Genomic DNA, 26,240 nt, shown 5'->3' with positions numbered 1-26,240 from the left:
AAAATCACCCCACATATCCAAAAGTAGTTCATTCTCAAAGGTCCTAACTAGATCTCTCTTTTTCCTGATGAAGTTAATTTTATCACCTCTTTGACTGGGCTTCATGGCGTCAATGCCAATAAAAAATAAAGCTCACCATGAAGCATTCTGGATATTTTGTTTAAAGAGTTTATTTCCTATATTTATTTCCTACAGGTATGAATGCAGGTCTATTAATGAGTTTCTGCGAGTTACACTATTTTGCTTTATGTTCTTAATTAGATTTTCAAAGACTTTTAAAAAAAAACATCCATCCATCCATCCATTCGCTTCCGCTTATCCTTTCCAGGGTCGCGGGGGGGGGGGGGGGGGGGGGGGGCTGGACCCTATCCCAGCTGTCATGAGGCGGTGGTACACCCTGGACAGGTCGCCAGGGTGTACCACACAAGGCTAACACACAAGGACAGACAACCATTCGCACTCACATTCACTCCAGCATTTACACCTATGGGCAATTTAGATTTTTCAATTAACCTATCCCCACTGAAAAACCAAGAAACCAAAAACCTTTTATTGTAATGATAATTGCTGTTAACTAGTTCAAATTTTTTATTATGGAGTTAATAATTTTTTTTAAATCATTTTTTGAAAGTTGAACCAGAGCCAACCAGTCAGCCAGTACAACACGTTCTTGTTCCCAAAGTGTAACATATTACGCTATGTGACAAATCATCGGTATGTTACCCGTTTGGTCACCCAACATATTCCTATGTTATGCGTTAGGAAACAGGAGGAAACATGAGAATCGTTTGGACTCAATCTACACATGTACATTTATTTTACTTTCTCATCATGAATCGCGTTGGAAAACTCTATCTAACACGGGGCGATCGTGGCTCATGAGTTCTGAGTTCGCCTTGTATTCGGCCCCGGCTCGGACAGTCTCGGTCGTTGTGTCCTTGGGCAAGACACATATCGCGCCATTAGCCAGAAGGGCCGATGGCAGAAGACTGACTGCTTCTGTCAGTCTGCCCCAGGGAAGCTGTGGCTACTGTAGCTTGCCTCCACCAGCTTGTCTCCAGTGTGTGTGAATGGGTGGATGTGTAAAGCGCTTTGGGGTCTCTAGGCGGGACTAATAAAAGCGCTATACAAATACAGGTCATTTACCATATTTACCATTTAACACAATTATTGTTATGGTTAGGATTAAGGTTAGGTTTAGGGCTGGAATACACGGCTGGAAGCTTCATTCTATGGGATTTCATCCGCAATCCGCCGCGTATCATAGGGACGTGACAAATCGTCAGTATGTTATGTGTCGGTAATAAGAATGCCTTGGCTAGTACCACCCTCTTAAATGCTGATTGGTCAGCTTGTTTCTGTGTGGTTGGTTCACTTGGATTTCTTTCTTTATTTAAACACAAACTGTTTAGTATTTTGTAATGACCCTGATGAAGGCCACAAGCCGAAACGCGTTGGTCAGCTAATAAAGTTGTTCCATAGTGCTTCAAGTGTCGCTGGAGTCTTCACGCCACCAGATCTTTGTCCTTCTCAATGCACCTTGGAAGCAGGTGAAGTTGTGCCAGAAATATTTGGACACTGACTTTTTGCAATGGCAGCATCCAATTACAGCTCCATGCTTGAGATCAGTGAGGATTTTAAAAAAAAATCTATTGTTTCACAAATGATTTGCACCTAGCTATGATTTGCATAGCTAGGCGCTTGATTTTATACACCTGTATAAAATTCTGGAAACACCCGAATTAATAAATTGAAGCATGTCTCCCCAAAACCTTTGTCCATATACTGTTATAATATTATATTAAGCGCCCCCTCCTGTGTTTATTTAACTCTTTAGTCTTACTTCTTTTGCCTGTTGGTATAGCTAGCTATTTACGTAGATTTAATTAAATCAATCAGACGTGTAGCAGGACTGAGCTCCTAATATTACTCTACAATATGCTGAATCAGTATTCAGGACCAACTTCTGGGGACTTGTGTAGTGAGCTTGCCTAGTTGTGGGACGCTAAACCCCAAACAGTTTAGTTAACTAATTTTCATTGGCCTCAAAGGTAAAACTGTGTTACTATTACAACTGTATCATAACTGCTTATTGCCGTAAGCTGGGCATGCTATCATTCACATCATATACTTAATAATCTCCTTAAATGGTGAGTGTTGATTTCGCTGGTTAGCAGTTCAAAATGTGCAGAAAACCAAAGCTCAGAAGGTCTGCTGCACATAGTTATTGTAGATAAACTATTATTTGACAATTGTTGTTTACTGGACAGGTTTAGCTAACGGTCAATTCCCAGCAGAAAAACAAATGTATACTTTTATATCACAATAACCTTTTACCAATTTCATCGTAAACTGTGTCTATGTTAAGAACATAGAACTGCTGCGTTGAACAATATTCAGGATATTAATTGGGTGATCTGTACACGTTTTCCTTCCCTGAAAGTAAAATAGCCTAGAAGTGTATGAGTTCAGCGAGTCGAGCTTACTGTATCACATCAGATACCACACAGTCACAGAAGAAGAAAAGCAAGAGAAGTTACCATCAGGGTCTTGATCAATAAGGCAAAAACCAAACACACATCATTATCAGACAGTCCTGCCTGTGCTGTGCACTGTGCTCTGCAGTTTAAACCACCTACACAGCTGGCAAAGTACAGTAGACAGTTGTTTGGGTTGATACCGCTGAACTTGATGAATGACACTGTTTCCGGTCATTTAGCACAGTTTATTTGCCATATATTATATTGTAGCATTTTGTAAAAAGCACACGTGTAGATATGCAAGTGTACAATCAGATAATTGGCTGAATAACACATTATAAAAACCAAAAACCATTAGCCACATAAGTGATTTAAATGAAGGATGAAAAGTAAACATCTGAACGTCCCAGTGCACCAAGCTCTGTACTTGGTGTTTATTTTTCCTCTGTTTATTTCTCAAATGAATAAGAACGTGATCAACATCACAAATCATTAAGCAATTCAAAAGTCACCATGTAAACTATACTGACTGCCAGCAAGATGTGTGGGCTGTACATTTTATAAAACAATTACTGTCCGCTATTTTCGGACTTGTTTCTCTTGTCTTGGGTAATTTCATTGGAGAGGCTCATTTCTCGAAATGAAAAAAGCTACAGGGACTTGAGTTTGAGAGAGACCTCTGGCTGACAGCATGATCAGAAAAAAGAAAAAAACAAAACAAAACAGTAGAAACCCTTTCAGCTTGGTCGAGCTTTCGTTTGTTCAGCTACTCAGTTGCTTATCATGCTGTTTCCCCCTGCTCTGTTTACAACGTTTTGCATTTTGATTACTTTACCTGCACAGCAGAGGGGTGTCCACGTTATGAGAAGTCAAGGAAATATGTTTAATAAGATTAACAAATCATGAAATTATTATCTTTAATACTCCCCAAGAGGCAAAGCAGAATGCAGAAAGTCATGCTGAAGTTCAGCCTCCTTTGCTAATTGAGGACATTGAGGGTCAGGTAGGTCAGAAGCTCACTAATCAAAACTGCTGCTCCCCTTTATTTCCACTGAGAAATATTTTCATTTTCATTACCCTGGTTCCAGGATGCTCTGCAGTAAATTAATTGTCTCCTTTGCTTCTTTACCAGTCCCAGCTTCCTCCCACACAGCCTTTCATTTCGTATGAGCAGTTCTGTGATTATGTGCAGCTGACGTACAGTAGTTTGGAGACAGAGCCTCGTGGTGTGCACAGCTCAGTGGTGGTGGGAGTGGGTCTGGGGGCAAGGCAGCACAGGCTTTGAGGGGAGGGCAGCCATTAGGCTGGGTTGGTACAATGCTGGCCCTGGACCTCCCTGCGCCTGAGTGGAGGGCTCCATGCCCACATTGAGGTGCAGTGACAGGTGGGTATGGCAGTAATCCAGAACAGACTGCTCACACCTGTACAATGTCAGAGCACTCAGCTGCCGCGGTACCTAGACAGAAACAGAAAGTAGAGGGAAAGAAGAAGCACACGTAAGGGTAAGGCTTTTAAAACAGCTAGAAAAAAATCCTTAGAATATTTGGAATTGGCTTAATTTACTTCATGGTGCCATGGCACAGCTCTGTCATTAATGCAGCCTTGGCCGATAATACAGCATGCGCCCCAAGACCTGAAATCTGTGGCGCTCAAACACCCACTTTCAGGAGTGATTTATATGCAAGATGAAAGCCTTAAGCAAGAGTGCACACATATTTTCTGCCCTCTTTTAAATGGAGTCAAGGCTCCATTTAGAAGAGAGTGCTTATTACATTACAAGCACTTTGCTGATTCAAAGACCCCTCTTCGCTTTACGTGCTACCGCGGTCTGAATTCTGTCAATTAAACGAGATAAAGCTGCATCACAGCCTGTGCAATATTGATATTAATATCCTAATGTATATTCATATATATATATATATATATATATATATATATATATATATATATATATATATATATATATATATATATACACACACACACACAGTGGGGAGGAATAATTATTTGATCCCCTGCTGAATTTGTAATTGTAAAAACGATCAAAAGAAATAATTTTTATGGTACTTTTATTTTAATTCAATTCAATTTTATTTATATAGCGCCAAATCACAACAAAAGTCTCCTCAAGGCGCTTCATAGATACAGAGAAAAACCCAACAATCATATGACCCCCTATGAGCAAGCACTTTGGTGACAGTGGGAAGGAAAAACTCCCTTTTAACAGGAAGAAACCTCCGGCAGAACCAGGCTCAGGGAGGGGCGGCCATCTGCTGCGACCGGTTGGGGTGAGAGAAGGAAGACAGGATAAAAGACATGCTGTGGAAGAGAGACAGAGGTTAATAACAGATATGATTCAATGCAGAGAGGTCTGTTAATACATAGTGAGTGAGAAAGGTGACTGGAAAGGAAAAACTCAATGCATCATGTGAATCCCCGGCAGCCTACGTCTATTGCAGCATAACTAAGGGAGGATTCAGGGTCACCTGGTCCAGCCCTAACTATATGCTTTAGCAAAAAGGAAAGTTTTAAGCCTAATCTTAAAAGTAGAGATAGTGTCTGTCTCCCAAATCCAAACTGGAAGCTGGTTCCACAGAAGAGGGGCCTGAAAACTGAAGGCTCTCCCTCCCATTCTACTTTTAAATACTCTAGGAACAACAAGTAGGCCTGCAGAGCGAGAGCGAAGTGCTCTAATAGGGTGATATGGTACTACAAGGTCATTAAGATAAGATGGGGCCTGATTATTTAAGACCTTGTATGTGAGGAGCAGAATTTTGAATTCAATTCTGGATTTAACAGGAAGCGTCAATGAGTGAAATAAGTATTTGATTCCCAACAATCCAACCAAAACTCTCTGACAGATTGGCTCATATGACACTTCAATTACAATCAATCAATAAATTACAGATACTCTTGATCTCAACTCATTATATTTACATCATTTATATACAGCATGGCTGTACACAGCGTCACCAACAGCTCCACCATTATGGATAAAACCAAAGAGCTGTCAAGGATTATAGATTATAGACCTGCACAACACCATCAGCAAGAAGTTTCTTAAGAAGGTGACAACTGTTTGGTGCTATTATAATTCAGTATGTATTTATAATAATCAATAATTATTTCCCCCACTGTATGTGATTGTACAGTCTACAGAAACATTCACATAACAACAGAAAGAACACGTGCAGAACAACTTTTCAGCTTTAATACTTCCTCTAAACCTAGAGTCATGTAAACATACATAACACCATTTTTTTTTTCATTGACTTTCACAATATCCTCAGGAATAAAATCACATTATCAATCATTACAATGTAATCTTTCCTCATGTGTAGGATAAAGAATGGAGAATATATTCAAAGTCCTTGTGAGAAAAATCCCAATTCGCTGTAATCTTAGTTGTGGGCAGTACATCTATTGTAAAATATGCTGTCTTGGATTATTTTATTGGATCACAAAAGGATTTGCTGAAAGCTGATTTGATGCAGAAATGGCTTTCAGATAGGTTCCTCTTTATCTCGTTGGGTCAAGATTCATAGTGCCGTCACCATTCAGACCCTTAAATTTCAAATAACGGCTTTCTAAAGGTTATGTTTTCCTTTTCGGAAACGATATGACTCGGTTTGTTCTCCACTCTAATGGGAAGATTAGTTGAAAACACTCCATTGTCTAATTCAACAGCTGAACTTTGCACACTACATAGAGGACTCGATAAAAAATTCATGAACAACAATGCTCTGAATGCAAAATGAGGTAAATGCGGGGGAACCGGATCTGTGAGTTCTCGGTACAGACTGCCAAAGGAGAAAGGCTACACCGTGAACTTGTTTCTCCAATTATTACAATAGTAAAAGTCAAACACGTAAGCAGTGAAGTGGATATAAATTTTTCCTGGTTAGCTGGTCAAACCAATAGCCCTTTCCTTCTTTGCAGAAGTAATTGGCAGAGCACCCACAACCTTTGCCTCTACAACACTTTCTTGCCTCCTATGTTTAACTTCACCAGTTAATTCCACATGAAATCCAAAGGTACCATAAAACAAACTGAGCTGCAGTTGCAGAGACTATAAAAGGCTTTCTTGGCCTTTGCGCCTATCCACCAGGGACCTGTACAGATCTGTAATTACAAAATAAATACACCTTTAGAAAGGAATAGTGCTATAATCATATAGGTCTCATCATTGTTAACAGCATCAGTAGTTCAGATATCACAAAAAGACCTGAAAGAGAAATGGTAAATGGGCACCATTTACACAGTGCTTCTTCAGTCTTTCTCACTACGTGGTGCTTTACACTACAAGCCACACTCAGCCATTTCCACGCACATTCATGCACTGCTCTCTCACAGACACCTATGAGACTCTGAGGGCTGCTGAGTATCTTGCCCAATGACACTTCGACATACACACTGAGGACCTCGGGATCTTTCAATTAGCGGAGGGCCTGCTCTATCTCCTTCGAGATGCCACAGCCACCCCAAAATCTTCTTATGACCTCTAAAACAGTTTGAGGCTTGTGAAGGATTTGTGACATTCAATGGGAAATGCAAATAGTTAAAAGAAAAATGCAAACCTAAGCATTGAGAGAGACTCCTCTTTTGTCATACAGATAGAATTATTTATTCACTGTCTACAGTCTAATTTTTGGTATGTGTTTGCAAGTCAATCTTTATACAGAGTTTTAAAGTTGCATCTTTGTGGGCTGGATATAAAATGTACTGATTATTCAAATGGTGCCAAAGTCAGATTCATTTTTCTGTTTGACCAGAGGGTCCAGCGTGGTACAGCAAGTGTGGAGATGCCTCAGTGAAAACCATAGACATAGGTAATTATATGCCACCCAACACATAGGCATATTACAATAAACACATACATTACAACAAACCCACAACAATTTCAAAACAACCACGCTGCATTTGAACCTTTCCCCTGTTATTTATTGCCACCTCCTCAAACACTTTAATCATTTGCAGCCTTTTCCAGCACTTCACTCACACTGTCACCTACTATAGCTTATATAAAGAGCACTCACTAAGTTTCTATTCGTGGGATGAAATGCCAAGAAATCCGGCTATGATTTCCATTTCACGGGCTCCATTTTTTTCTATTAAAACCCTCCACAGTATTTTTTCAATGACCATCAGGAATAGCTACAGCTTTTGTCTTGTAAAAAGTAGAAATAAAGCCACATGCTATACAGTTCATCTATGAATCCTTATAGTGGGCGTTCTACAGACACTGCACAGTTAAGCTCAGCAGAACCGTTTGTAACTGTTAAACACTCATCATTGAGAATAGTTTTCACTGAAACAGTGAGTGAAGTAGTGAGATGTGACACGTCAAGTAGTGGAGGCTTGGATTTTGCACTTACAGTATGAATCACCCTAATGATTTTTACTGAATATCTTTCACTCTACCCTATATTTTGGCACCCTCTCATATGAACTCTTCAACAAGACTAAGCGGCTGCACGAGCCCATAAAGCGCCATGTGTTAAAACAATGCAAAACATTAAGGCATATATTCTCTCAGGCAGCGGTGAAGCAAGAGAAATTCAATGCAGGATGTCCACTTTGAATAAAATCTGTGACACTGAAAGCTTATCACTAACCATTGTTAGTGATCAAAGTGAAAAATATCTAATCATTTGTGCTCATGGTTGTGAGCTAAAATGAAAAAATGCTACACTAATGCTACACACCTGCTCGGCATATATGTATTTGATTACCCTCTCTGGGCTTTTGCAGGATTAAAACTCACTGTTTATCTGTTTAGTTTATCATGTTAGTTAACATGTATTACTTGGCAGTAAACACAGAGGTTATTGGAGTACTATTACATGTATCTGGCCATAAAGCAACGAAATGGCAAACTGGTAATCTGACCTAATGGTGCAATTAAAGTTTAGAGCGGTCAACAAAGATTTTCCAATCTGTATTTTGGGAAAATTAATGTCTATACCACATATCATGACAAACTCTCCAGTATCGTACAGACTGTTCAAAACCAGAAAGAAATCAGGAAACGCTCCTGAGATATTTCAGTCTGAACAAAACAGGTGAAATGACTAACCATGCTGTGAGCCACGCAAACAGCTGTCCTCTAACTCAAAGGTCACTATCTGTGTACAATGTACTGGCGTCTAAATGGGCAGTTTGGCTTTAACTTGTCGTTATGAAATAAATGTTGACTGCAGAGTGAATGGCTACAGCCTAATGCAATCTGGGTTTTAACAGGCTACAGAAGGCTTCAGTCACACAAGCCTGGAGACCATTTGGCAACTGCTTCAGAAACCACCATTTGCTAGTAAAATGTTAGTTTTCCCTGACTGTGAGTGGTTGTTGGAGGCTACTGGCAGGCACTGTGAAATCAGCTGTTAAAGCCACAGTGGTGCAGTGAAACCTTCATCAGCTGATGAAATATGTATTCCCCAACTGATTGGCAAGCGGTTGCATTAAGTTGCTTACTGTAGTCCCAAAGAGTTATACCATGCAACACTAAAAGAAAAAAAGCCTGTCTGCAAATACTTACCTGCTTACAAAACTATAGTGAAACTGAAAAGCCTGTTGGTTTCAGCAGTAAGAGTTTTACTTTGGAAGAAAATATTTTCCTTTTTTGATTTTTGTTGCACTTTTAAGTTTTACTACTGCTCCATGGTTAATTAGCAAATGCTTGCAGTCAAGACAAAGTCATGCAAACTATGGGTGACTGTGGCAATCATGGTTCCAGGGGGACGTCAACCAGGCTCTAGGCTGGTGTAACTGAGGCCTAAACAGAATTTTCACTGAGGAATTGGTGCTTGGTAAAAAGTCTCCCAGAAACAAGAAGGTTTAATTGCCTAAGCAGAAGAGGTACTGCTTTGTTCCCCAGTAGCTAACAATAGCTTTCTCCATGTTGCTAAAATGTTAGGCATCAGACCAACTGCAGTAACATTTGAATTTAACATGCAACGAAAAAAGGAAGGCAAATAAGACAGAGAGGGAAAGTGGCAAAACCTGAAAATGTGAATCTCATACAGCCATTCATTCAATAGAGGAAGCTAGAAGACTTGATATTCAGTTGATATAGCTTCTACTACATCAAAGGAAAAAACAAAAAAACCTGCCTCTGTTTTCAGTCACTTTATGACAGTGGCGCGTGGGGGAGCAGTGCGGGGGAAGTTGTCTAACGCCACTTTAAATTAACCAGCTGATTTTTTTTCTCTTCCGCTGTTTTTGTTAAAGACAACAGCTTTTCTTTCACCCATTGTCAGCTTCTGTGGATAATAGCGTCCAATAATAACTAAAATACAAAATGTCAAAACAAAGTCACTTAACTTAATGTCATCTCCCTTCATAGGTCTGATGAAGCTGCTGCAGCTGGCGGTCATTAAGATTGGGATAAATGCTGTTTTGTGTTTAAACAGAACATTTCTGAGGTCAGCGGAACATCGAGCTCCATTTCCACAGAGCACAGAACCCTCTCCCTGCTCTTCACTGGCGATCTTTAATATCTGCATTGCCGAAGCGCTGATCTAAAACAGGATCAGTTTCATGTCTTTACACAGAGGAAAAGAGTAAAACCCTTTTTGGCGATCTAAGCTGACTTAGCATTCAGGTTTAATCAGGAATATTGGGGAAACGCTGGCTGTTACAGTTGGAGCTCTTAGAGAGGTGAGTCATTGGCTACCTCTGCTTGGATATTTGCCAACAGAGCTGCATATAGCTGGATTTCGCCTGAGGAATGATCGTCACCTTTCCTAACTTTAATGGGTCCTAAAGTCCCTTCCAATCTAGCTGTGCGCTACAAAAGCAGAAAAATATAAAATGAATTCAAATCTCTTGATTACAATAGCCATCTAAGAATAGCTCTGTTTCCTCCTGACAAGTGTACGCCGTTATTCAGTGAGTCACTGGCTACCGGCCAAGGTAATAGAGCGGACATCTGGCATCAGCCTGATCTTGTCTTCACTTTATGTTAACTGTTTAAACTGCAGCTTGACCTATTTACCCCGAAGTGAATTTCAGGAGAAGCGAACACGACAAGTGTCCTCCGCAGAGGCCGTTACCTCAACTACACCTTTAATTCAGGTACTTTTTGCTGTTTATATTGTACGGAGGTACATTTATACCTCGGGTTATTACATCCCATATTTATTTTCAATTTTTTCCCCCCACATCTTCCTCTCAGCTATGATTCATTGTTTATCACTGAAAACCTCTAGAGTTTAAAGTGTTAAGAAATTATCTTCTCAACTGTTGTGGGAATTGCTCTGGGCTTGAAGTGGTGACAGCTATTAGAATAAACAATAATGCCTTTTTTTCTTAGGTTCTTTTCTTTTCTTTCTGTTTAGTTGTGTGGCGTTGTGTACTGGGTATTGAGTGTTGATAACACAAAAAAGAGCAGTGGTTAACACTTCAGATAAGAGAGAAAATGAAATTGTTGGATGAGACGGAGACGACAAAAAACCTAAACGACAAAATAACAAAACACGGAGAAATTACCTAAACGGAAAGTTGGGGAAAATAAATGACTGTGTGGTTTTTCCACAGTCTGTGTGTGCAAAACATGAGTACTAAAATCCTCACCTCAAGCAATATGAAAAATTATTCACTACCTGGGCCGTTTTCTCCCAAGACTGCTCTGTGTGTGGTATTAAGTTGTCTCTGTGACATCTAGTGCTTTTGTACAGTTAGCACTGTCTGGCTAATGAAATGTAGAGTGGATTACACAGATGCCACAATATTTGGAATAGCTACAGTTTTCAAAGAAACATCAGGAATATGGTTCTTGGAAATACAGTATTATGAATGTACACTCAACAAAAATATAAACGCAACACCTTTGTTACTGCTCCCATTCCCCATGGGATGGACGTAGAGACCTAAAATTCATTCCAGATACACAATATAACCATCCCTCCCAAACAGTGGTCACAAATCAGTCCAAATGTGTGGTAGTGGGCACATCTGCTATATTGAGATAATCCATCCCACCTCACAGGTGTGCCACATCAGGATGCTGATCTGACATCATGAGTAGTGCACAGGTGTACCTCAGACTGCCCACAACAAAAGGCCACCCTGGAATGTGCAGTTTTGTCTCACAGCAAAATGCCACAGATGCCACAAGCAACGAGGGAGCGTGCAATTGGCATGCTGACAGCAGGAATGTCAACCAGATCTGTCGCCCGTGCATTGAATGTTCATTTCTCAACCATAAGCCGTCTCCACAGGCGTTTCAGAGAATATGGCAGCACATCCAACCGGCCTCACAACCGCAGACCTCGTGTAACCACACCAGCCCAGGACCTCCACTTCCAGCAGGTTCACCTCCAAGATCGTCTGAGACCAGCCACCCAGACAGCTGCTGGAACAATTGGTTTGCACAACCAAACAATTTCTGCACAAACTGTCAGAAACCATCTCAGGGACGCTCAACTGCATGCCCGCCGTCCTCATCGGGGTCTTGACCTGACTCCAGCTCGTCGCCGTAGCAGACTTGTGTGGGCAAATGCTCACATTCGATGGCGTCTGGCACGTTGGAGAGGTGTGCGCTTCACGGATGAATCATGGTTCACATTGTTCAGGGCAGATGGCAGCTGAGAATGTCCCAGTTCTTGCATGGCCAGCATACTCACCGGACATGTCACCCATTGAACATGTTCGGGATGTGCTTGACCGGCGTATACGACAGCGTGTACCAGTTCCCACGAATATCCAACAACCTCGCACAGCCATTGAAGTGGAGTGGACCAACATTCCACAGGCCACAATTGACAATCTGATAGACTCCATGCGACGATGTGTTGCACTGCATGAGGCAAATGGTGGTCACACCAGATACTGACCGGTTCTGGGTCCCCAGACCCCCAATACCGCAAAAAACTGCACATTCCAGGGTGGCCTTTTGTTGTGGGCAGTCTGAGGTACACCTGTGCACTACTCATGATGTCAGATCAGCATCCTGATGTGGCACACCTGTGAGGTGGGATGGATTATCTCAATATAGCAGATGTGCCCACTACCACACATTTGGACTGATTTGTGACCACTGTTTGGGAGGGATGGTTATATTGTGTATCTGGAATGAATTTTAGGTCTCTACGTCCATCCCATGGGGAATGGGAGCAGTAACAAAGGTGTTGCGTTTATATTTTTGTTGAGTGTAGTTGATTTTAAAAAGCCCTTTTTTCTTTCCTGCTTCAATTCAGATAGAAGACTGTCTGTTCCTTGCTATAATCCATAGTGTTTAAGGTCAAATCTACTATATGTTGGACAGCAAAATATACAATGATAATAATAATATTACTATGATAATCAGAGTGTGTGTATGTCTGTTCCACAACTCCTCCTACATGGTCAGTTTAATCTAGAGTACCAGAATTGTCAAAATCTAAAAAGCTTTTAGAATTTTTTTGGCACTCTAGTCCTTACAAATTAAATGTATTATGTATAGCAGCTGATCTCAAACATTATCAGTACATTTGCATGTGTCTGTGAATTGTCTTCTTACTAATTATATAAGTTTTGTGTAGTAATTGCTCTCAGAATGAACACTGAACTTGCGTTACACGTACATTGTTGCCATTACATGTCTATTGTTATGTACTTGTATGTGCTTAAACAGTGAGGCCAATAATGCCTGTAACTGCTTATTTTGTCTCGTGGAATGAATATGTGTCTTGCAGAGAAGAATAAATATATTTATCTAATATTAATTTCTTTGGTTATTTTTGCCCTCTGACTACTTTCGTGATATGATGAAAATAAATATAATAAATTGATAATGGTAATGAAAACTTTATCTATATAGCGCATTTCATTATAAGTCAACTCAATGTGCTCAAATGAGAAAATGAAAACACCTGTGTAGGTTTTACAATGCCTCGAGGAAGTGAAAACAGGAAAAATGAACAAAACAAAATTAACATACATGTCTGGGCTTTTAATACAGGCGTGAAGCAAACAAGTGCCACAAGATAGTAAAAATAATAATAATGATAATAAGAATAATAATAGCTAGTAAAAAAATTCAAACTAGTAAATGCAAAAAAAAACCTATTTAAGAAGATTCAGAGGATTTTGTCTACTAAATTTCTGATTAAAGTTAATCCCAAGACTGGAAACAGTGTGTAACATTTGATTTTTGTATGGACGAAACCAGCTATAACAGTGGGCTTTAAAGACTTCCCCCTTATACAAGTCTTCATGCTCATCTAAGCTAGCTGTAGCCAGGAGCTTCAATTTCTCAAAGCATTGTCCTGACTCTAAGCAGCCTCCTAGCATCATAACCTTTCAGTGTAACTTCAGACTTTCTCGTGATTTTGGTGCTGCATTACAAATGTCACAGTTCTCCTGTAGAGCGCTCCGCTGACCCACTCGAAAACACTTTGCAGCAGATGCTAAAGAGGCCAGTGATCTGAACAGTACACAGCAATTAATTCTAATTCCTGAGCGATTAGCTTTGTGATGCTAATGAAAACATTCGCATAGGTGGTCCCCCTTTTGCACTGCTCTGAATGTAGGTCAAGCTGCAGCTAAATAATTCCCATTTGCGTGATAGGCAGCTGCACCATGCCAGCATGCCTCAGACTGGCACGGGAGGCATGAGCTCTCATTGGCATATTAACAACATCCGCCGCCCGAGCTGTGCTGCTGCTCTCTGTCAGCTGGATAATTCACTCAGTGGTCAACGCTGCGGTGAGAGAGCACAGACAAGCCTCTATTATCATTGCTGTCTATTAGGCTGCACACCCAAGGCTGCTGAATGGCATCCTAATGGCCATAAGACCCCCCTTCCCTGATTGTTGATGAACTGAAAAATAATTTCAGGATGAGCATTGCCGACATGAAGCTGATAACAAGTAGTCAGTAAGCTTAATTAAGCGGGACATACGGTACAGCAGAGGAAATGCATTGTTATGAAGGTCAGAAATGTGCATACAAGAGACAGAAGCTAAATTGTCCTTGGAGAATGTTTCATTTCATAAATCATGCAACATATATTGAACAAGATAGCAGGCGGTTAGCATCCTCCATATAGGGGTTTAGTAGCAATAAGGAGACCAGACGTTGACCTCCATCTGAGAGGCAACTAATAGTTTTACAATTTGATACTGCGTGTGCTAGAATTCCAGAAAGATCATCTTCTGCTGACTTTAATATTGACCATGTAATTACATTTCTATTTGAAAAGCATTTTGCATTTGTCAAAATAACCATAATCCTTCAGATGTGGGGATTTATCTCCTCCTAATGCTGCTCATCCCATTTTCTGCTCATCAATGTTGGCAATGCCTGCTGAGATTTACTGTTATTTACTGGAGGGACAATTTATGAGTCACTTCGTAGTCTTTTCTGATATATGTAGATATAAGTAACCTGAATATGGAAGCCAAGAAAATGTAGATGCATAGATGAATCCATATTCATCGAGAGGCATGCACTAAGCAGGGATGTGTGCTACACTGTTTGGTTCATTCTCCCCCGTTGACTGTTTTTCTCTCTCTTTACACTCCCACACACTTTCCTAAGTGCACATTCACACACACACACACACACACACACACACACACACACACACACACACACACACACACACACACACACACACACACACACACACGCACACTCTTTCAAGCACACACATTCAGTATGTACTGATGCTGCTTGTCAAAGCAGCCATTAAAAAAACCCAGTTCTAAAATGATAATAATAAAAAAAAAATCATTTCACTTCTAAGGTCACACCTCTTTACTTGAAACTGTGATGCATCATATAGTGTAATAAGATATTGCTAAAGATTCGTATTTAATTTATGTAGCTGATATCACACATGCAGTAAGGATAAACTCTGCTTTTATCCTGTAACATGTATTAAAGGCTATACACTGCTGTGAGAGGGAAAGAAAAATCACAGCAGAGGGTTTTCTCGCCATTTGAACAAAGGCCTAAAGTAAACCTTCTTGTTAGCATGCCAGACCCTCTAATGGATATCATTTGCAACAAGAAACTCCAACTGCTGTTTTTTTTTTTTTTTTTTTTTGTATGTATAATTGCCACAAGTCAGAGCTGGTATTATTTAAATTGAAAAAATAGAGACCACGTTGGATTTGCTGGGGTATATATACAAATTTCTTTTAATTGCTTTGGACTTAATTCAGCGAGACAGGTCTCTAAATTTTTAATGCAGTCTAGTGATAATTAAAGCAAATGCAATAGGCTTTCTCATCAGTTAAAATGAACATAAAACATCTATGATTACTTTCAATAATTATTTTTTCTTTTTTTTCTGGAGAATGGATGCATGGGGAAGTTAGTCTTGATGGTGGAAATTTGATTGATTTGGTCTACTTTCATATGTTTTTGTCATAAATCTCTATAAGTTCTTCCCGACATCAAAGTGCAGACAGAGGAATTTAGCACCTACTGTAGCAGCATAGCTGGTTAACAAAGTAAAGCATCAGGACTCTGTGGTCATGTCCAGACTGGGTGAAAACAGAACCCCTGATTTATAGGAGCTGCTTTTCCATCAGTTAGTGCAATCAAGAGTGCATGGTGGACACTGCTAATGCTACTCTGTATCAAAAAATAACATTTGCAAATATCCGCTTAAAGCGTGATGGCAGTTTTCTAAAGAAAGTCCATTTTCATTTATAAGATATATCTTGGAGAAATAACAAAACAAGCAAGGGAGGTAACTAAAATTAGAAAAAGCTCCATATCAACAAAAGAAAAAGAAGTTTGTCAGGAAATGCATACAGTCAGTAATTCTTAAAGAAAGATGATTCAGTGCTGCACGGCCGAGCTATTTCATTGTCTGATGGATCTATAGTTTATCAGCCTTGCCTTGGCCGGGTGAAAAGCAGAGCTAATGCTGCAAAGCACAGATAATTTAGTAAGTTAAAGAAACATATAAAAGACTAGTGTATTCAATGGCAATATTACAGTCACCTTGGTTCAGACTGAATGCTCACTGACTGTGCGGATGGCTGCTGCAGAGAAGCTGGGCCAAATTTTGTTTGATTGAAAGATTGCACAGATACAGTGTGTACAGTTAAGTCCTGCCTTCCACTTATTTAAAACATCTTAACTCCATGGGAATCTGCTGATATGCAAGAACTGCAGGACATAAGAGATATGGTAATTTGCTCACATCTTATACCGATAGTCCAATTAAGCAACTGCATTTAGTAACAAGCCACAGAGCTCAGCCGTAACTTCTGTAAAAAGGATAAGTGAAGGTTTGGGCTTGAGGTTAATTTGGGGATTAGAGTTAAACGCATACAGAGAAGACAGGGGTTGGGGTTAAGGATTAAAAGAGGGATCGGTATAGACCTAAACTCAGCCTTGGTTTGGGGCCTACATCAGACTAACTAAAAGCAAAAAAATCATCCCTTCTATAATCCTCCTGGTGGCTTTTTTCCCTCTGCAATGGTACTCTGTTCTTTCCAGTTTATGTTGGAATCGTCAGGGAGACACAACAGCATGAAGCAGACGAGCTAACAAGCTATCCGCTAATTATGGAAAATACTGACAAATACCATAAGGCAAGTAATTAGTCTCGAGCAAACTGTTCCTGTTACATTTTTCTCCTGGACTATATTTAGAAAATGAGCCGCACGCTGGAAGTTCTGCATTTGAAGATTCTGATTGTTTAAACAAATGACCATAGGCACATTTTATATTTGCCAGAAATCACTATATGATAGAGGGATCCTTTTTCAGGCTGGTTTTCAGATTGCCAGAATTTGGAAAATTATTGTGGGATATGTGAGGAATACAGCTAGCAACCACCATGGCTAAGCAGGAGGCATGAACACCTGTCAATCAAGGAAACATGCTGCCAAATTCAATTACATGACATTTCCTGGCCAGGAGTCAGTGGAAACAGCAAAAAAAGAAAGAAATGCTATGAAAACCCCATTAACTGCATGCAAAAACTGTCAGCCGAACTTATCACAACATGAAACCGAGGTCCTAAATTTTAACAAGATGCCTCTAGCTAGCTAAAATGTTATATAAAATTGTATATTTATGTTAGCTAGCATCAACAGGCTAGTCTTCTAAATAATCCACATTTTACTATATTACAGGTGGCACACTTTAAAAGGCCTCAATCACAATGGCTGCTACCTCCAGTCTCTAGAAAAAAATATGTATTCTCAAAACAGTCTGTGTAGGTTCTTAGGCATCCAGGTCATGGTCTAAGGAGCTCGGAAGAACGCCAGTCAGGCTCCCGGAGGTTACTGGCTGTGTGTGCAATCAGTAGCAAAAAGGGTACTGCACCAAACACCTGCTTGTGATTGCTTTGATCGCTAGCAAGTTCCCCTGGATGCTTGAATTTTGCATGGAAGACAAAGGCCTTTCTGCAAAAACTTGCTAACTAACCACACTGAAACTTGAAAAAGTGCATCGCAAACGAGAAGTGGAAATCGTTTTTCACCAGCGACTGGTATTAGCGGGGTGGATGGGTGGAGAGATGTCACTGACCAGTCTTTAGGCCTGCTTTAGCAATTGATTGCACAGCTAACTTCCATTAACTAGTCGCAACCAGGTGGGGAATGCTCATTTTTCCCTAGCAACAGATGCTTGCCTGGCTGTCTCCTACCTGTGTCTAGGCCTCTGTGACGGAGACTCTTGTAAACATAGCGTTATTACTCATAGGTTTCTAAATTATGCACATTCCACTATATTACTGGTGGCACGCTGTCAAAATGCTTTAGCTTCACTTAGAGCCTAAACTGTTATTTGGATGTTTGACAAAATGTTTGCTGCACACATACACTACCAAAGGTGGCAAAGTCAAGTTGAGGGCTGTAACCAAAACAATGGGCCTCCACAGTCATTTCATCCATTGCCAATCTAAATCCCTGTAGTGGCTTTAGTATATATTTTTTTTCGAAAGTACAGAAAGGCAGAGGAAAAGAAGCTCCTAGATTTTGGGCAGCCAGTGCAGTAGCACAAAATAGACAGCTGGTTTGATAAGACATGGATTTTTTTGTTAGTCAGTGGTTACCAAGAAAATGTTGCTGCGGCGATTTAAGCATATACTTTGAAAGCTGACTTTCTTGAAGCATTCAACCATGAGAGCTCAAAGTCTGAACAAGGTAATAATCATTAGCTTTTGATATATAGAGCTTAACAGGATTTCTGAAGAATCTTTTATGAATTTTTATTACTCTTACCGCTCTCACCCTTTTTAAATACCTGACTGACCCCTTCTGAGAGCTCAGGTTAATCTGCATAGACTCTGTAGTGCTGAGGTTGAAGTAAAATAAAGGATGCTAAAGTGGAAAGATGGCCAGTGATTTGCATTTCTTAGAGGCTGGCAGATAAAGCTTTTCCATATTGTGTATGTCACAGAGTAGGGCCTAGGATGTTGTCATGCCATTGCTCCATCCACCGTAGTATAGGCTTTTCACTTCTGTCCAGTTTCCATGGTGATAACTCTACAGGATAGGCTGTATGTCTAACTCATAATGCTGTGGAAGATTATGTGCCATTGCATGCGGGTCTCTGTATGCCACACATGATAGTTTATGTGCTGGGTCATTGTGTGAATATCCGCTTAAGTTTCACACTAATATCAAATCTTTAAGGAAGGATACACCGAAGGAGACACACAAAAACACACAGATTTCCACTGCTCTAAATACGCCTCATTCTTGGCTGGAGAACCAACTTGTGCAGAGGGAAACAACTGATTGCAAAAAGAAAACTGCAGGAAAAAGATATTACATTTAGGTTTATCTCTGTCAGTCTTTTGTTTCAGCAGAAAAGGCCTAGAGGACTGCCATCTGTTTAAGTGCTACAGTCTGAAATCTCCTCTGAACTTGAACAGACTTGTTCAATAATGATGTGGCTGAAAAAGTGAAGTGACAAAAAATGAACTACAGCCAGCTGTTGGCCTCCTGTGATATTTCCACAGAGGAACAATCTGCACTACGATGATCGGGTTGAAGGCCCAGCAGAGATTCATCTGCGTCGATGAGAAGTGAAAATTGCTAAAGGATACAAGTGAAGCAAAGAGGCACGAGGCCAGCTCTGTGATAGAATAGCTGTTGCATGGAATCGCATTACAGCGTCTTTCTTCTTCCTGTCAAACAAACGGACTGTTCTGCCCCACTTTCAGAAGTCTCAAACTGTCTTTTCCACGGCAATGATCCCAAAGATTGGTTTTTGTTTTAATGCCGTGTCTCTGGTGCTGCTCATGCCACTCCCCTAAAAGCCCGGGATATTACAAATGCTGTCCATGCATGCAGCTGCACACAGCAGCGATAACTGCACTCTCATTAAACTGTCTTCACCTGATAAACATGTGATTGTTGACTGCGGTAGAGATAAAATAACATAATATATAGCGCTCCCTGTGATGAGCATCAGTCTTTATGGCTCTAGTGACGCATGGTGTTTGTAGTTTGTTTTATTTAACTCTTCTATTTCTGTACGGCAGATGAAAGTACCGTAAGCTTGGAGGAGATAGCCGCTGATTTTACACATCAAAGTCTGGTTACAGGTCTTTGAAAGCACTACTGCATTATGTGGAAATAAAAACTTTCGAAAGCCCTTTGTGGCTCCTGAGGGAGCACTGCTGTCACTTAAGGGTGAAGACTGAAGAGTTTGAAAAATAAAAAATAAATACATAAAAATAAATCTGTAAGTGCAGAGCAAGACAGAAGTGTGACCTCTGAAACCTGCATCTCATCTTAGCCAGCCGATGGGCTGACTATTATCTGTTTCGGATTTCAAAATGATCAATCCTCTGTAACAGAGTTGCTTTTATTCCACATATAAACAAGACAGTTTGTTTCTAAACAGGTTTCTGTTTGTTTGCTGTCTCTTTTTATAAGAATAAAGGTTTCATAAAATGATCAGGCAAGCTTCTTCACATAACTTCAACCCCCCTGAACCATCTTTTCTCTCCTTTTTCAATATTTCTTTTTGTTGGCATACTGCATGTATCATGCAAGATAGTAAACAACACGAACTGGCACATCTGGAATGTGGGTGTCATTTGAGTAAGGTTTCTCTACAGCTCTTCTGAAATCTGGATTTATTACGATTTTCTTTTTTGGTATCATGATTCATCCACTTCAGAGAACTTTGTGCCTGTTTTGTCCAAATTACAACAGAAACAGGAGCGACTATTGTTATACAGATAATTGTTAAACATTTGATATTTTTCCCCATGTGCCAGCTAAAGAATTTATGCATATGTTTACGCAAATGAATCATGACTCAGAAAAAATGGTAAAATTTAGGGTCTACCAAAAATATCCATCCATTCTTTCACTTCCCCAGCTACAAACTGTATTGAATGGTTATAAATGGTTTGTCCTATAAAGGGAGATCAATCAACAGCAGGAAACATGCAATCAGCCATCTGACTATGCAGCCTGAGGCTTAAGGTTCAAATAGCATCCTGTTCATTTACATTTGTTTTTTATATATCACCAAATCACAATGTAAGTCACGCTGTACAAGACACTTTGTATTGTAAAGATGTAAAGAGAAAACCCAAGACTGTGTAACCCAAGAGCTACATCTCAGACCCTATAGGCCTCAGTTAGCATGTTAAACATTACAGCTAATGACAGTTAGACAATTATAAAAAGACTAAAAAAGTATGGCTTACTTGGAACAAGCCTTTCCCTCTAAAAAGAACATGAGAGAGTACTTAGATTTGCAAAGTTGAAACTGAACAAAACCACAAGGCTTCTGGAACAATGTCCATGAAACAGAGATAGTATAAGTGAATTCCTGCAAACCTCAATGAACTGAACTAATACAGTAAAGAAGAATGCACCTGGATTTCTTCACACCAATGTGAGCTACTGATAAAGTCATACAGAAAATGATCAAGATATTGCTGCAAAACGTAGTTCTGCCAGATGATGCATAGGGTGTATTTGATAAATGATATTAAATAATGACACACTGTAATGTGTCATGCATTGTTGTTCATCTGAAGTTGTATTCATTTTAGGACCTTGTAGGATTTACGTACTTTTTTAAATTTTTTTATAAATGCCTGCATACTTAAGTCCTGTGTACTTTGTTTTTAACCATGACAGCAGAAGCACCAGATTTTATCATGAAGGCTGCATGAAATAAAAAAGATAATATCCTGCTGCCACCAAGTTTTTGTTTTTATTGTGTACAGTAAAGTGGTTCTGAAAATGTTAGTCACAGTCGGTGGGCTTCTCTTGTAAAGACAGTGTAACCTCATTAGTGACCTTTAAGTGTGTATTAGAAAATGCAATAAAACCTGTGTAAAAAATCCCAGCGTAAGACCAACTGTACTAACTCTACTTACCGTGACATGCATGCACAATGATTTTAACACAACCCCACATGCACAAAGTAATATGCACAATATGAATGTTGTAGCTCACCCATTTCCAAGCCAGACCCAAATGCTATTATTACAGTGTAAATAGAACACATTCAAAATGAAAGATGTCAAATTAAATTTTTTAATCTACTTCACACTCTTTTCTGCTGCACTGAACGCTGTGGTCCTTACTGCAGTAGTCTGGGCTCAAATGTAAATCACCCCCTCTCCCTACTTTCCTGTCTACTCTACATTGCCCCATCAAATAAAAGCCCCTAAAAAAGGACCATCAACCAAAATTAATTTGGCTTTAAATTGGTCATGTAGACACACAAGACAGCTTTTGGAATATTAGGCATATTCCTCTACGGGGCTAAACGACCAGATTTCTGTCAAAACACAAACAAGCCTACGAAAAAAGAGCCCGTCTACATGAAAATATAGAGATATTTGGAGCTTTTTTGTCAGCAGATCAGTCTTAAATATTGCAGGAGGGGGAAGCAGCTGGTTGCATGAAGAGGTAGGAGGTGATGCGGTACACTTTTCTCTGCATGCTATCACTCTTGTAAGGAAAACCACTCAAGCTGTCACTCTGCTTTTGTTTTTACAGGAGATTACTTGTCAATCAATAAGTGACGTCTTTGCCTTTCTATTTTATGATGAACTTGAGTGTAGCCGTAGCATCTGGAGGCGATGCAATTTTCCCAGTTTGTTCCCTGCTTGAGATAAATACCCGGTATTTATTACAGAGACACTGCTGGCAGCATAAAATGCATCATTCCCTGTATGCCAGAAGATATCTTATGGGAAAGACCCCACAGACGTGGGTGTTTAAAACAGGAATGTAACAGCCTTTGTGATTCGACTCTTCTTTGAATCGCTGCTGTGCTACTGTATGTCAGCCACTGATGTGGAGTAGCAAAACACGTTTATTTTTATGAAAGTGTGACAGATTTTCACTTAAAAGAATAATTGTGCTACCAAGCATTTGGGGTGTCAAATTAAAATGTGCTTTGCAGCACTTCAGCAAAAACGAGCTTTTCTGCCAGTATGCTGCCAACAGGTAGGTACTGTTCTATTCAGGGGAATGATGCCGGGGAAAGAACATTGTGTTTACAGCTGGAAAGCCTTACCCATAGCCCTGTCTGCTTCTCTTCCCTCCTCTCTCTGTCTCCCTGCCTTTCTTCCCTTGTCTAACTAGGAGCTCTGCAGCCACATCACTTTGATGGTCCTCTTTATTAAGATGAATGAATCTCATCCGCGTGATGCCCTCCTTCATTTTACTGCAGCGCATTCCCTTTCTGCTCAGTGTGCTTCAAGTGCTCAGCTGTCACCTTGAGTAGCCCAACAGGATGTCCCTGGAGGTCACCTTGGGGATGTAAGTTCACAGTCCCAGTGCAAATGTTTTGTTACCCTGACAAAACTGCTGCAGCATGACTCAGTTACACTGTCTATCTGCTGAGCAGGATGCAATGTACCCAGCAGGACGGCCAGTAATAAATCACATAAGAAGAGCGAGGGGAGAGAATGAAGGGAGCGAGGGAGTAGAGGTCAGCAACCTCAATGTTTTCCGAACAACATACATTTAAATTCATCGATAAGATGAAGGAAAGGTGGGTGTAAAGGATGCCAGCGGGGTCTGTCTGTATCCTGGAGTGATATAAAATGATTTTATGTTTTTTCGTTTTGCCCCACCCCCCTCCTTTAAGCCCAGCTGGTTGAAGACAGAAAATGTAATTGATTACAAGACCTAGTGGTTCAGTTTGGTCTCAGTCATTTGATTATTTACCTCTGCTCAAAATGGGGAATAAAAACTAAGCAGATTAAAGGTTGACCATTAATCCGCTGTGTTTAGCAATCAAATTAATTTCAAAACTTCCGATGGTACTTTAGTATAAAAAACCTTATATTCGGGCAAGCCAGTGGCTCGGCAGTGTGGATGGCAGACCTGTCGGTTCGGCCGAGTATTAAAGCCGCTGTGAACAATGTCTTATATTGAAGGTGATTCAAGTAAGTCTGTAAACTGAAAAAAGAAATTCTGTGTGGTAAATGGAACCATGAATTCTGCTGTCTACTAAAACAAAAAGGCGGTTCATGCTTGAAAACCCTCCAATGTGGCTGAATTAAAACAATTCTGCAAAGATGAGTGGGCCAAAATTCCTGCACAGTAAAAGACTCATTGCCAGTTATCACAAACACTTGTTTGCAGTTTTTGCTGCTAAGGGTGGCCCGACCAGTTATTAGGTTTAGGGGGCAATCACTTTTTTTAGACAGGGCCATATAGATTTGGATTTCTTTTCCCTTAATCATAAATACCTTCATTTAGAAACTGCATTTTGTTTACTTGTGTTATCTTTGTCTAATGTTGACAAACGTACAAAGAAAAAAATAGGAATTCTGAAAGGGGGCAAACATTTTTTCACACCTCTGAAGATATTGTCCAGTCTGTCTGACTAAAGCCTATATTTAGACTAATCTATTAAATTATTACAATCACTTCATTGTATTATTGAATGAACTGTTTAGATGGCCACTTCAGTTAAATCCTTCAGCCAATATTTATAAACCAGATTTTAGCCGTTTCTGTTTGTCTAAATGCAAATGACATTTCAAGTAGAACAATCAAGTTCTACTGAAGTAGAACACTGACTAAACAAATTTAACCCAATGTTACCTGATGGAAGGCAATAGAAATGTTAAGTCTTTAGCATTTAACAGCTAATGCTACACACTAGAGAAACAGTGATTGGAGGCTGCAGTGCAAACAAAATTTATTGCAGCTGTGTGCACTGAACCGGCCGGCTTGTTGGGTTTGAAATGGTTGCTTCAAAAATGGGCACCAGGTCTGCGCAACTTTGGTGTGATAAAACACCAATTAAATCCCGATAAAACAGAGTCAGGTTGCCACCAGTTTCTGACTGAATTAGGTCACATTGGTTTGCATGTAATCTGTTTATGATACAGTTCAGTTAACTTGCAAATCTGCTGCCATCTGTTGAAAATCCATTGCAAAGCCATTGCCATCTACATCACATTAAATGGAAATTCACCTTCAGATACAACTTCATCACGTAGCTGTTGACACAAGCGCTTTGCAGGCAGCCTTGCTTTTACAAAGGAAAATAACCAGAATGTAACCAGTTGGCTACGAGTTGAGTCAGTTCCTGTACTGCAAACAGACAAGTTGCCCCCATTGCAGCAAAATGACTCAGACTCATTGCAGTGAGTTGGCAGTCTATCTGCATTTATAAATTGGATGGCAAGCCTTTGCTAATCTGAGAGCGATTCCAATCAACCCATGTTGACCTATGCAGTCGCCTTGTGATCAAAAGTGGTTGCCAAAGGTTGAGGGTTCAGCAGTTTCAAAGAAAGTAAATCATGATCTCACATTTGCTGTTTGGTCAGGTGCTTGCTGCTAAGTGTAGCATAGTTGAAGGTAATTTGCAATAACTCATATAAACACGTACTTGGCTTGTAGTTCATAGCTAGCAGTAGAATATCACAAAGGGGGGTGTTTCTTTTCCTTCTCTTGAACCAATAAGGCAAATGTGGGGTAGGTGTGGGTCACCTACATCTCCATATATATATATATACTCTCTGTCATCCATTAATACACTATGAAGACAACGTCTTCTGTTTTGCATTGACATCTAATGAAGTAATGTGGGCTGCTTTCATGTCTGCTTCATACAACACGGCCATTAGGCCAATCTTTACATGTATCACCTAACAGTAGTAACACACGGAGAGTGGCACAATGTCTCCATTTAATATCCACAGATTTTGTTTCTCAGTGTGTACGTTCATTAAAGCTTCACAATGCTGCTAGTGTGGCTTTAGAGTTATTGAGATTTGCAGCGTGATGAAAACTGGCACTACAGAGAACTTGCATTAGGCCGGTGTCTAAATTCTCTATGCAGACTCTATTAATTACAGGATTACAATGCCTGTTCCAGTCTGTCGTAGCAAAGATCACGGGCATCTGAAAAGGATATAATCAGATAAAGATGTTAGACTAAATGAACACAGCCAAACAATACACCCTGCTGTTTACTGGACCTATAAATAACACGAAGGTCTTTTAAAAAGCAATTAAAACATCCATGAACCATCTTTCAAGCAGCCAACACGCCTAATATTGTGAATCAAGGTCAAGGAGAATCTATCCTGCTGAAAAACAGTTGTCTGTTTTTCTCCTTTGCCAAACTTTAAGGTTTTTTTCTTTCTCGCTGTCTATCTCTTTACCCACTGTCAGACACAGCTGACATTAGAATTCTGACACAGCCTCCTTCAAGCAGTGTTCAGTGCCAGCCACTTAATTTGTCATTTATTGCTCCATGACAACTGAAGTAATTGAACCTCTTGCCCATGGATGCGATCTGCCAGCCTTGTGGCGTTTTCTCTCCTCGTGGTGAGATTGTGCTGTGGGGCCTTGGTGC

At 40.1% G+C, this 26,240-nt stretch overlaps 1 protein-coding gene across 3 annotated transcripts in view; it reads right to left on the bottom strand.

Annotated features, from left to right (window-relative positions):
- Positions 1–1,447: 1,447 nt before the first annotated feature.
- Positions 1,448–26,240, bottom strand: part of LOC113033278 (leucine-rich repeat transmembrane neuronal protein 4) — a 60,191-nt gene continuing 35,398 nt past the window's right edge. Inside the window, exon 3 of one of the 3 annotated variants that reach the window (XM_026186927.1) lies at positions 1,448–3,936. In XM_026186927.1, coding sequence (XP_026042712.1) covers positions 3,718–3,936 — 219 coding nt within the window. In that variant the 3' untranslated portion in view covers positions 1,448–3,717. The remainder of the gene's footprint in view (positions 3,937–26,240) is intronic. The other 2 variants (XR_003274012.1, XM_026186930.1) reach the window with 2 other exon arrangements.

Source organism: Astatotilapia calliptera, chromosome 12 (assembly GCF_900246225.1).
Source record: "Astatotilapia calliptera chromosome 12, fAstCal1.2, whole genome shotgun sequence".
NCBI classification, from domain to species: Eukaryota; Metazoa; Chordata; class Actinopteri; order Cichliformes; family Cichlidae; genus Astatotilapia; species Astatotilapia calliptera.
This window is presented reverse-complemented; position numbering and strand designations above follow the sequence as displayed.